Below are 13338 nucleotides of genomic sequence, written 5' to 3'. Positions count from 1 at the left end.
CAAAATTATGCTATGTAAGTTACAGCAAGTTACCTTTATTGCACTATAGATAATATGGTCTTGGACTAAACCAGGGTTTGAGCGTTGAACTGAACATGAATGAGTGTGATTTTTGGTGTCATGAGCTTCAGTTTATTTAGTATTTCAGATGGTTGCTGTATTCAAAAAATTAAGCTAAACCTATATAATACACACAAAGATTAGACGTGATGAACTAGGGGAATGCTGAACTTGAATTGAAACAACAGAAATGTGCAGGCAAAGGACTCTCAGTCTTTGGGGTTTTTTTTGCTCTTCCAAAAGAGAGTATTCTGGCAGGAAATCATCTTTTGCTTGCCTTTCTAAAAGTAGGCTTTGCATCTATTGATCATCCTGTGTTGTGCACACAGACTATGCACAGATCAGGGTTGCTCCCTAAGGTGTGGGGAGATGAAAGTCAGGTGTGATCCCTGGACTAGCAGGACAGGGCCTCTCTAGTCCTGACCCATCCCTCAGTTCCCAGAAGCAGCCAAAAGCAGGACAGATCTGTAGATGGTTACAAAGTCCTACCAAGAGTTCAGATCACGAGACAATATCAAGCCATAGGCAGACTGAAGGTCAAACCAGGAAGTCAGTCCCTAGGTCTGGATTAAGGTTAGGTCCAGTGATCAGCCAGTAGGTCTGTAGCAATAAGGCTAGGCCAGGAAGCCAGCCTGCAGGTCAGGGCCTAAGTCAAGGGTCTTTCATGGCTAGCCATGGCTGTGGAGAACAGCACTCATCTGTCATAACCCAGGCAAGGAGTGGAGGCCCAGGGCTGAGCTTGAATAGACTTCTGGGCTCAACGGTGTGGGAGCAGCCTCACCTGAGGCTATTTAGGATGCATTAGTGCACTCAGGGCCCTGACAGACTGGGGCTATCCTGTAATGTGCTCCAGAATGTTTAAAGGTAATGGATTCTCGTTGTTCCTTTGTTATCCTGGTTGTCCCTTCCTCCATAATGGAACCACCAGTATATGAAAACAGCACAGGTAAGACATGCTTCTTATTTTAATATACTGAATTCTTAACAAAGCCTCTTCTCCCCATAGTCAAGTAATCGCTAAATTTCAGAGATCTTTGTGATGCCTTTTCATTAAAGTCTCCTTTCATCATGCTGCTAACATTCTCCTTAAACATCACAAGTAGAAACACAAGGGTGTTTCATTATGAGTTGAAGATGACTTATGAAAGCAAATTTCTACAATTTGCAGAGCCCTAGCTGAGCAAAGATCAAACTTCTTGTTTAGTTTGGATATTTCTTATTTCTTAAGAACCTTTTAAAATTCATTAGGGAGGTGTGTGTGCAGATGAAAAAGTAGAATTGCCATCTTACAGTAGGCTGGTGGAAGGAAGGAAAGGAAGAACCTGGACTACTATATCTGAAGATATCCTGGCATAACTAAAGGGGAGAGTGTTTTATCCTATAAAGCTAAGACACTAAATGTGACCCTGAGCTGCTGCTGCAACGTGTCACAGAGGGGATAGGAGAAACTCCTATTTCCCTTGGTAAGAAGCTGTTAGTTGAGTTGCAAGCAGCTGAAGTGGAAAAACCTGGCCTCATTGGTGGATAAACGCTCTCCATGTGTCAGGTCAAAGCCTTCTGTAAATGGGTTCACATTTCTGTAGATGTGAGCCAAGCAGTTTTGTGGATTTTTTTTTGTTCTTAAAATTGCAGCTTTATAAGAAAGCCCGTGTGACGTTTTCTTATCTTTTTGCTGGCTGACCTCCTTATACTTGTGTGGTAACAGCTGGACAATGAGTTTAAAATAACGTTGATATTTGACTGATGCACACATACTTCAATTTACACGCTACATTTAGGATGCTGTACAGTTATGACCCTGATAGATACTTGTGAGTAAGCACTCAGCAGAGAACTGGTGGAGTTGGAAAAAGATGGTGGCAAGAAGCACTGAACAGCTCTCAGGGAAGAGAAACGAATCTTACCAACTTGTCAGGAGCCGGGCATCCTATTCAGTGAGGTATTTCACTGTATATCTTGTATGATAGTTTATGTCCTTTAAAATAAAGGAGAAACTACACAAATGTCTGGATTCTTTAACCAGATGAAAGTCAAATGGCCTCTTTTCCATGCTGCCAAGTGTTAAAATACAGTGATTCATTTTTTCATCTGTGAAGTTTTGCTGGTTTGTTACTTTTATCAAGTTGACTCTACAGTTGGATTGGTACCTGATTGACAATGAGTCGTTTAGCATATCATGATCATTTTTTTTCCAACTTGTCATTTTTTTTCCTTATATTGTGAAATTCTCAAACCATGATTGTCAAAAGCAGGGATTCATTCTGAGAACACGGATTGCCAATCAAGAAACTCTCTTCAAAATGTTAAAAGATTGTCATTTATCCTCTGAACAGGAAACTTTATGGAACTTTACTCTGTTCCTGCTTAATCACCATTTTTAAGGCCCCTGTGATATTTGTTGTGCTTGTAGGGACAGCACATAACTGCTATCTCCTCACACCTTGGGTACCTTAAAAATAATGCCAGCTGTCTCATTGCAGGGTTCTGCAAGGAGATGGAAAATTGCTGTCCAGAAATAGTGCGGTAATTAGCCTGTTACCCTGTACTATCGGCAATGACTAACTGTCTGAAACTCCTTCCCTGGAAAATACTGTTCTGCTGACATGAAAAGACTCACACTATATGGGTAGTACTCATGGTGATTTCAGTCCTCCTGACTCGAGTCTAGGAGTTTCTAGAACTCCCTCAGCTGAATGGAAAAGTAATGGAAAAAACCTGCAGTGTAAACACTTGATGGGCAGGGCAGCCTCCCTGATTCTGTGAATCCTGTGCAATGTGATGAATGTACAATGCCATTGACAGTGTACAGTTTAATGGTAGCTTATGTCTTTATGTTTCACTGGCTTGGAATGATCTGACTGGGTGCTTCTTCTCCAGAACTAAGCCATGCTTGCAGCGATGTCCTGTTTCTCATGCTACCCTCTTTTGCCGTTTTGTGTTTTAATCTGTGCCACACCCATTGTTCCTGTTGGCTCTAGGTGTCTGGCCCTGCAGGTCAGGTGGCCTTACCAGAGAGATAAAGTAACTTTTGTGTGTTGTTTGGAGCAAACAGTTTAGGAGAGTGAAGTTTCAGCTTGATGAATAGTTTCTGTAAAGGAAAGTCAAGTACTTAACATTCTCGCATCTGTTCTCCTGAAAAGCAATAATAGTTTTTGTTTGAAGTGTCACAATAAAACTCTTGAAACTAGAGGAACTGCTTTATTCTGAAAAACATACAAAGGATGAGAAGTCAAAAAAATTGGTAATCTTTACACTGGCCTACTTTTAATCTCTATTTCTTGCATTAAAAATACTGCCTAAAATAATTCTGATTGGGATTTTGAAAGCATAGTCACATTTTCTAAGTCTCCTGTCTCATTATGTACTACACAGTTTTCCACTTCATTGCAAATAGCATAATTGTACTGGAAAATGGCAGAGGAACTCTCTTCAAATGGCCTTTGGTTTTTCTTCCTTATTCAACATTGAAAGTTGAGTGACTCTTTGCTATTTTTTAAGCTTCTTGAACAGCTTTGCATGTTTAAAAAGTTATTTGTAGGGAAATGCTGTGGGTACATATAGAAGTATTCTAGCCAGAAGCCACAGAACACACAAGTATGTTTTCTTTTATACAAGTTCAATGCATGTTGTTTGCATTTGTATGAAGGACTAGAACCTTGTAAATGTGTTAGTTAAAGCCTTCATTTTGACTCCATATTGATAGTTTGGAAATATTGGTCAACCGTTGCTTACTATTGCAGAGTTAAATAACTCACTCTGGGGTTGTCTGTTTGTAAAAACTCTTTCCATGTTAGGAAGCAATCCATTTTGTAGCTCTCTAGCTCTTTCATATTAGTGTTTTTCCATGTGAGTGAAACCTTTTAAACTGTTGTTCACTAAAGTTGAATGGGAATAATGAAATATAGTAAATCCCAGATGTACACATTGCTGGCTGCTTTTTGTTGAAGCACTGCCCTCCAGATTTGAACTATCTGTTACATGCAAGAATGAAAACTCTGAAAACCCTGTTCTTGGTGCACATGATCAGTAGGCACGGTAGACTTAGTATATAACATATGCCAATGCATGGCCTTACATGAGCTTGTCAGGGAGTAAAGAACATCTGTTATAGATCATTTTTTTTACTGTGCTGTTAAGAGAATAATTGACATTTGGAATGGGAAACATCATTTTCTGTTGTATGATTTTGGTGTAAATATATATAACAACATCTTTCTTCTTTAAGAAGGTACAACTCTGTACATTATGAAAGGAGGTAACCTGTAAATTGTGTGTTTTTTAAAGAATTTCTTTTCCTTGAAAAACTGAAGGATGACTTCCCAGTGTAGCATTTATTCTAAGTGAATAAGTGATGATCCCTTCAGTTGTTTTAGCTTGTGAAGAAATTGGAATCCGCACAAACAATCCTTAGCACATTCACAAATTATGTTTATCAACAGTATAGCCTAAAGGAAAGACATTTTAATTGCAATAGATGTCTAGTTCAAAATTATAAACTGCAGAAGTTTGGCTCAAAATGGTAGGTAGCTTCTTGCAGAACAAAACTCTCTCTCTGATTCATTTTCGATATTTCATTTTTTTTTATCTTTGGGCATAGAGAAACAGGTTTTTGCTGTGTCAAACTTTATTGCACTGAACAAGACATGAGTTTCTATGGTAGCTGACTCACAGATGATGAAGTATGGGACTGTGATTTCAAGTGTGGTAACCTGATTTTTCTTCACTTGGTACTTGAACCCAGCCATCATCCCTTAAATGTGACTACAGAATAATCCACTTAATACTACCTGCTTGATAGCATAACTGTTTTATTTTGCTTTCTTATCAACCTCTTTACACTAAAAAAATGCTACTTCACTTCAGAGGTTGCTTTAACCATATAGGCTGATACTACTGTTTAGGCTGTAAGCTAGTAGCAAGCTGTTTTGAAAAGAAAATCACACCTTTGATAAATTGATTTCAATAGAAGTGTAGGAACCATGAAGCAGTGTTCTGCAGTCTCAGCACAGGGTGAGGAGCACTTAACTGCTTGAAAAGCTGCTTTATAATTGCAGCTGTTAAATCTGTGTAACCTTTACCTAAGCTATGCATCAATGCCTTCCTTACACATCTGTGCTCTGCATGTTGCTTGCAAGTACTTAAGTGTGTGTCCTCTCAGCACAAGCACAGGTGACCAGTAATTCAGTTCTATTTTGAAATTTCTCTAATTGAGCATTCATGGGGCAAATTGATACAACTCATCCCCCTCCATCTGTTAACATGGTGCCTCTGACCTGACAGAGATGATTGATTGCGGGACCATGCTCTGGTCAGGTGAGTGGCAATTGAGCTGACAAAGCAGTGGTTTACCCCTGCTGACAGGGAGGCTTATTAGTCAGAATCATAATGAGCTCCACTGATAGAAGAGGATGGCAGTAAATCACAATTTCTTGTGCTGTACTTTTCTGTTTAGAGACATCTGAATACTCAGTTCACAAATAAAATAGATTCTTTGTATTAAAGCTACATTTCAGACTACCTTGACTGTTAGGGTGCTTTTCAGCATCACTAGGAGGATAATGGTGTTGATTACCTTTGCTTTTTTTCCAGGGGATTGCAAAATACTTGCATAAAACCATTTTATTTTTGTGGAATTAGTGCATGCCAGGTCCCTATGTTTTTAATGTGATGGCCCTACTTTTTGTTTATGACAGTGATGTATTTTCTGTCAGTTTGGAGTAAAGTTGGGAGGCTGGTGTAGCAATCAGCAGTTGAATGATGAAAAAGAGAAATATCAGTATTTGTGATTGAAAACAGGAGTCTCTGAGTTTATCTATTTTAGCATGTATTCCAATTCTCTCTTCTTATTTCCAGACTAAAAATGAATGGCAGGGGCTAATGAAATCCCTGTAAATTAACTTTTGCAAGATTTGAACATGTACAGGCCACCTGTTTGCCTAGGAAGACCAGCCAAAGCCTTAGCTGAGACTTTAACTTCATTTAGGAATGCAAAACATGAGTTTTATAGTGCAATTGTTCTTATTTCACTCTCATGCTAGCTGCAACAGCTGAGCTGAGGGGAATCCCAAGGCAAGATAAGTGTTGGATATTTTCATGGAGTGTTCCCTCTATGCAAAACAAAATCAGAAAGGATCAAAACATTCAAATGAACAGACTGAACCTGCATGTTTTTCAGAGCTTTTTTTGCTATCTGGAATGAAACAGCAATATGCAATACAATTTGCTACGGTTTTATTCTAATTTGTGAGAAATTAGGAAAAATAAGGAGTCAAATGCAATCCTATTACAGTTCCTGAAGTTAGGTATGCAGGAGATTAGTTTCCTTTCAGGCAGGTAGGAACCAACCCACTCTCCCTGAGAGTTCTAATTAGAGCAGCCAGTAACAGAATCAGTGCTGGATCTTTACTAAGACAGTCAAGTTGTGCTGTTGGTAAAGGCAGCAGAGTAACTTTGTCAGCTTACAAAGTGTGGGCAGGTGCCATTCAGAGAGGCTTTTCTCACCTGCCTAGCAGGTTTGAGGATGTGTGTTGAGAAATGGGGTTGCTGATGTTTTAAGCCTAGTGATTTACAGACTGGTAAGGAGTTGTACTTTGAAATATGACCAAGCATCTCCTTGCTTTGCACTTCTTCAGGACCCAGTCATGAATCTAATATTTCTTGAACTTAAAGGAGGAAAAAAACTCACCTTGAAAAACCCAGAAAAGCAGCTTTGTAAATGCCATTTCTGAAGAGGGAAGGAGAGAAAACAGACAGATGCACTTCGTTGACCCTTCATTTTCTTCCCCCACGCTCTCCTCCCACAACAGCTTAGATCATTAAGCTCCTGTATAATTAAAACTTGGTCCAAGTCACACTAATTCTGTTTACTGGCCACAGTGGAGGATATAAATACCTAATCGCTTCCTTACACAGAGGCTGCTTCCTGCCAGTGGTTTGCAGTTGTGAAGGACTCTGTCCCTCAGCGAGCTCCCTGTACAGCTGCTCATCCTGTGTGAAGGAGCCTTACTCCAAAGTGGTCCCCTGCCATGGCACATTTATTTCCACAGATTCCTCCTCCTGTTTTTTTCAAAGGCAGTAATATCACTTTCTATAAACAAACAGCATAGAAAGGCTATTGTCAATGCACATAATAACTGGAATTAAATGAAAAAGGGAAGAAAAAGCTGTCTTTTGAGGTTTTCTGAAGGGACTGCTATTCTAATGGGCAGCTGAAACCACAGCACCAAAGTCCTCACAGATGAATAGGTCCTGAATTTAAATCCACTGAAGTCATAACAATGGTTAATTTACAGCAACATCATTAATACAGAGTGTTCTCTCCTCAAAGTGGAATGCAAAATGTCCATCAGTAATCCTCAGAGTGTGCAAAAGTTAAACAAAGTGCTGCCTGCAGTAATATTTCATGGGCATTTTCGATCCATCCCAAACCCTTCCCTCTCTGCAGGAAGAAATAACTGCCAGCAGGAAAGCAGAGAAGAGGGAGAACCTTCCTAATTCACGTCACCATGGTCTTGTGAAGTTGTCGTAAGTGGCAGCTTGAAATAAGTAGCTACTCTTGAGCTCTAGTAGGATAGACACAGCTCTGACTCTTTGGGGAGGGGGAGATGTACTAACAGTTGTATAACAAGCTTGGACACTGCCAGTGGAGGAATTCTCAAAATTAAATGGAGCATTTCCTCAAGACACTGAGAACCCAGAGCTGTTATTCTTGCTGGTCTTGGGCTCGGCAACTCCAAGAAATTAGTCTATGAGCTCCTGCTTCCTCTATGCTTGAAGAAAGCGCAGACTCGCAAACCAAGTGAAACTAAATAGATGCACTGCAGTCGCAGCCCTTCGCCTTTGCTGGCAGTTCCAGGAATACCCACTGTTCTACTGAGGGTTTAAAGAGAATTATTTCTGTCTTTTCTCTCTCCTCATTTCTTAAAGCTGAATGCTGCTATAATCAACTAAGGTTGGACTCTATTTTGCTGATGTTTTACTTATGCTACTGGGTAAAGTCCCAATGAAAGATACTAGTTACATGATCATGATTAAAGCTCTTTCATAAAATAATTTCCAAGTGATAGTGACTAATTCAGTGTTTAAACTGTAACCAAAGAGTGACAAGTCAAGATGTCCAGTGCTTGTGCTTTGGTGTTTGAAGTGAGTCTGCTTTTGTTTGGTGTTTTTTTAATACTTCTCTAAGTTATATGGGGGCGAAGGCTAATAGTTGTACACTTAGTCTGTGGTATTTGATATGTACTGATGCTTCAGCTGAATCTTTTGGAGAAGCACAGGCCTTTTCTAGTTTTAGTTACATAGGATATTAATAATAAAAGTAACTTTAAAGTAGTAGCCATATTAACACCTTGAAATTTATAAAAAACTCTCTGGGATACAAGCTAAAGACAGATCTATTTGAATAAATATAAAAAAATCTCTGGGATATAAGCTAAAGACATCTATTTGGACCAAACCTGTGTGAAGTAAAAGCAATTTAACAGACACAAATTTAAAATACATGTCTGTTTTGGCTTTACTTATTCTCTGCAACAGATTGATACTTAGCTAAAAGTCCTTCTGTGTTTAATTTCTGCCTAATGTTTTGTAGTAGAATTAATGATTGAAATAATTTTATATGAATGTAGACCAGTTAGTGAGCATTCCAATTTATTTGTCTTCTACATTCTTTTCCTTTGCATGTTGCCCTGCATATCTGTTCATTACCTTCTATCAGGCCACCTAATATCTGACATGATTTTTTTTTTTCTGCCCCCTTGTGGAGGCAGAAATGCAATGGATTGCCTTGCGGGTGGTTTTTTTTTTTTTCCATTTATTTTTAAGTATTATATGCAGTTTTCTAGAAGAGAGAGAGCAAAGAAGTGGGGATGAGGTTTGTGTCAGATATTTATTTAATGGACTGAATGTGAGACTTTGTCTACTATACAGCCAGAACTTCCTCCTCTCTGGCCCCCTCCTTCCTTCTCCCTGAGAGATACTCATGCAGTCAGAAAGGAAGAGTAATCTACTCCAGCTGTAAGCCAGAAACTGCAGATGGCCTTTTAAAATATAGCTGCTGTGGTGTGATTATTACTTCTCCTACCTCAGCTTCAGTTTCAACCGGCCTTCCCTCGTCTTGTAATTGGTCTTCTGCAAATACTAAATCGTTGGGTGCAGTAGTAATGCTCTGTCAACAAAAAGCTCTGTGTCATCTGAGTGTTTCTAGTAAATATGTGTTATCTGGCCAATTTATCTGTGTTTAGCATTGGAAAATGCATGTTTGCAGGATGCAGTGGATCTAAGGCAGAGATACAATTCATCGCTGGTATGCTTCCATGTTGCGTGTTTGATAGGAAAACAACTTCTTAGTAGGGTATAATGATGCAGAGTGGACCAGAAGACAGAAAAAATGTGCTTTTTCCACTGTCCAACATGGAGAGAAGTTACCATTAAAAAAATCTTAAAGACGGTGAGACTTTCACACAGATCCTTTTGGTTTATCATGAAAGCAAAGCTTGCTTGTATATTACATAAATATTAAAATTTCAGGAACTTCATGTAAAAAATCCCCACTTTTGAAGCCAAATACTTGATTCAGTCTTAGGTATGGTGCCATGACTGCTATCTCCATAATTAACCACTGTCGCTGATAATGTCGGAACGGCCAAAAGGACACAGATATCAGACGTAGTCCAGGTGTAAGGTGAACAGGAAGCTGTTTATTGCTCTCAAGTGTTTCTTTTATACTCTTTGTACACTATTGTGCCACAACACAATTGGTCAAAAGTCTCAAGCATAAAAAAACTGTAGACACTGCACACACTCTTATTGGTGACACTGCAGACACTGTCCATGCTGTGACATGCTATTGGTGACACTATACACATTTTGATTGGTGACCTTTGGTCTGGGCTGCATTATGTTTGTTCTGTCTGGCATTACAGTAAATATTTCCTAAAAGTTGTTTAAATTCCTCATCACTAATTGCCAGGCTGCTGACAGGTTCTCTGTCAACCCCGACAAACCACTGCACAACAGCTGTCTGTGTCATGAGAGTAATTAGCTTTCTTGGTGTTTTCCCTCTCATTTCAGAACTTTCAGGTTCTAAATTTAGTTGTCTTAATGTCTTATTTAGTGGAAAAAGGAGATAAAATGGCCCTATATGATTAACAAGATTTTTCAAGCTGTAAAGAATAGGAAAGGAAGAGTGAGAAATTATTTCCTGGGTATTTTTAAAAAATATTATGCTTTCACTATATTAAAGACAGCATGCAAAACCTCTAAAAATATGGGCAAATGATGTTTCTGAGGCCTTAACAGCATAACAGGTTCAGTATAAAATTCAGAGACTCAAAGAGAGAGGTTTCCAGAGATGTGGGTATTATTAAAATGAGTCTAAAATCCCTCTTCCTCCTTTTCTTTGCTTCTGAGGTAATTTAGAAAATCTTGCATAAGTAATGCAGGTTGGAAATGAGGCCATGCTTGTAGAACTAATTTTAAAAAAAACTGATTTTGTTTTAATTATATTTCTTAGGAAAATAAGAAATTACTTCTGCAGATAAAAGAGCAAACTCAAGTCAAATATATTGTCTGGATTCTTAGCACTGGGAGCTGACTGGCACATTTCTTTGTAACTTATGAATCTGCAAACTGCATAGCTACTTCTGTTGTGCTAGTTATCTAATTGTGAGTGTCACTATTCACATGGATCAGGCTAGCATATTTATGATGTGATGCAAAGCCAGTGGCAGTCATTGCAATATTCTTTACTCCATCCTCCTTGCCAAGTCTGAATGATTTACTTCTCAGGTCAACCTATGGCTCTTGGCTAACTTTCAAGCTCAGTCTTATCTAATCTACAAATTGCTGCTGTTCCAGAGAGGTGTTTCAATCTAGGGAATAAAGAGCAGAAGTAATGGCAGCTGCATAAATAATTGATAAAGTCTTTTGTTGCTGAGACTGAGGCAAATAAGGAAGCATGCTTTTCCCCTCCCTCCTTGCATGGACTGCAGTGATTTATCCTTTAAGCAACTGCCCACATAACTGTGACATGAGAGGAGAAATCTCTGAAGGTGACTGCAATGGGAAAGGCAGCACTTCGCTTATCTGTCTTTTGATTTGGAGGATAAATGATGTGGACAAGTTCTGTTGCAGAGAGGAGAGTGCATATTTGCACCATATTTCCTTAGGCAAGTTGATCTCTGACCTGCATATTAGAAGTAATGTGTATTGTGGAATCAAATTCTAAGTTTTGTCTCTGCTGCAGTTTCTTGGGAAGACAGAGATGATTCATCTTGTGAGGCTGGCAGCCATCCCTATACAGCAGTTACTACTGTCAGTGTTTCTATTGCAAGATCTTCCCTAAGTTGGCCAAAATAATGATGCTAAAAAATTGCTTCAGTTCAAGGTATCTTAGACTGACAGGGCAGCTACATTCTAATAAACACAGGTTTCTGAGCTGCCACTTAACTCATGCAGTTGTACATTTAAAAGCTATTGCTTTCAATTTGATTATAGGTTATTGCCTTATGCCTGACAAAGGGACTAACTTTGACTCCCTTATGTCTGGTCTCCTAAAAAAGAGGTATGAAGATGAGGTAAATTTTTTCCCATGCTCCTTGGTGTCTCCTAATGGTGTCCACATGCATTGAGATAATCTTTTGTTTCCTTGGGGTGAAAAATTTGCTGTTTGGACCCCCCAGGACACAACATTAATTTATTTAGCAGTCGTTTGTAGACATCTCTAGTGAGTGCCACAGGGCAATAACGTCACCTAAGTCACCTATAGCTACAATTGTCTTGATTCAAGTAGATAGCACCATTTTCTCCTGTTTCCTGCATACAAGGAACAGTTTTATTTGTTCAGCAAGATCTTCTGCACAGAGCTCTGCTGGAGCCTTGTTTCTGCAATGATGCAATGAAACAAACCACACCTAACAGTAGACTGAAAAAACACCAGGGGAGTAAGAACTGCAGGGTACTGGCTAATAAGTGATGCAACAATAATGTGATTGTTGAGTTTCCAATGGATTATGCCCCATTTTTACGAACACCTTTTAATATGGACCATGCCAGAGCATTATTATTGGGCTCAACTTCAATTTCGCTCTTGCTGGAGTCAAAAGTAGAGTCAGAGTATGCATGAAGATGCCTTTGATACTCTATGATACTCTGCTTTTCAGAAAATACATAAGAAGACATCATCATTGTTGTAATATTTGTTGTTATTTAGCTGCAACAGATTAGGTAAAGAAGTGGTCATTCCCTGTAGTGTATACGTAGAGATGTTCATACACATCTGTCTTACACCTGAAGAAGTGTCCATGAGACAACTGCTATTAAGTTGCTTAAGAAAACCTTTTTAAAGCAATCAGTGTGTGAAAATTAAACCATTTGTCATTGGGGTAGCACTGTCTAGCAGTCAAAAAACTGCCTGCAGATTTTAGGCTTACCACATAGCAGTGAAGGCTATGCTGGACTGAGATACAAGAACTGAATGTTTCCTATGTGAGCATTAGATAGCTTAAATCATTTCACTAATTCACAGTGTGTATCTAAAGAAGATTTTTAAGTTATCACAGCACATGTTTCAAGTGCTTTCCAAGGCTGGTTTTGTCCCAGAAGGACTCCACTGTATAGGGTGATAGCTTTGCATTTGCAGGGGGGCCATACATTCACTAGGATCTTAAACTAATCATCTTCTTTATTATTGGTTAAAAACACATTTAAAAACACATATTTAAAAAAACAGTTTTCTTGTCTCTGTCACTTTCTAAGGCAAGTCAATGTGCAGTGATCTGATAACCATAAACTAGTGAGCTTAGAAATTCATCTTGGAGTAGTTAACGTGTTAACAATCACTGTTTGTATGGCTCTATTTATACCTCAGTGATATATACAAGAGGGGGTGTTTTGATTGGAAAAAAAAAATTAGTCAGCATCCAAAGTGCTGTCGATGTTACACCAAAAGAAAGGGGAACAAACCCTTTGAGTCAAAGCCTCTTTGTTGCTCTCGTTTTGTAGAAATTCTCAACTTTCAGCATGAACAGAAGTGGGCATAGCATTTCTTATCCTTCAGTACACTTAAATATTTAGAAGTGGTCAGGAGACCAGAGCTGTTTAATTAGGTTTCTTGTATATGTCCAGGAGTGAGCATACTTGAAGGTAAGTAGTTTGACACCCAGACTGTTGACCAGTACCAGTATTATAAAAAGCTACCCTTTTAGCTGTTTTGCTGCAGATACTATGGTATTCAGAGTGTAATAACTGAAACAGACTGTAAATAGTTGTTGAAGAACT

At 38.9% G+C, this 13338-nt stretch overlaps 1 protein-coding gene across 2 annotated transcripts in view; it reads left to right on the top strand.

Annotated features, from left to right (window-relative positions):
- Positions 1-501: 501 nt before the first annotated feature.
- FBXL7 (F-box and leucine rich repeat protein 7) overlaps positions 502-13338 on the top strand; it is a 310120-nt gene continuing 297283 nt past the window's right edge. Inside the window, exon 1 of one of the 2 annotated variants that reach the window (XM_029965290.1) lies at positions 502-1006. In XM_029965290.1, the coding sequence (XP_029821150.1) occupies positions 928-1006 (79 nt within the window). In that variant the 5' untranslated portion in view covers positions 502-927. The remainder of the gene's footprint in view (positions 1007-13338) is intronic. The other variant, XM_029965291.1, reaches the window with a different exon arrangement.

Source organism: Manacus vitellinus, unplaced genomic scaffold (assembly GCF_001715985.3).
Source record: "Manacus vitellinus isolate BGI_N305 unplaced genomic scaffold, ASM171598v3 scaffold_96_pilon, whole genome shotgun sequence".
Classification (NCBI taxonomy): domain Eukaryota; kingdom Metazoa; phylum Chordata; class Aves; order Passeriformes; family Pipridae; genus Manacus; species Manacus vitellinus.
This window is presented reverse-complemented; position numbering and strand designations above follow the sequence as displayed.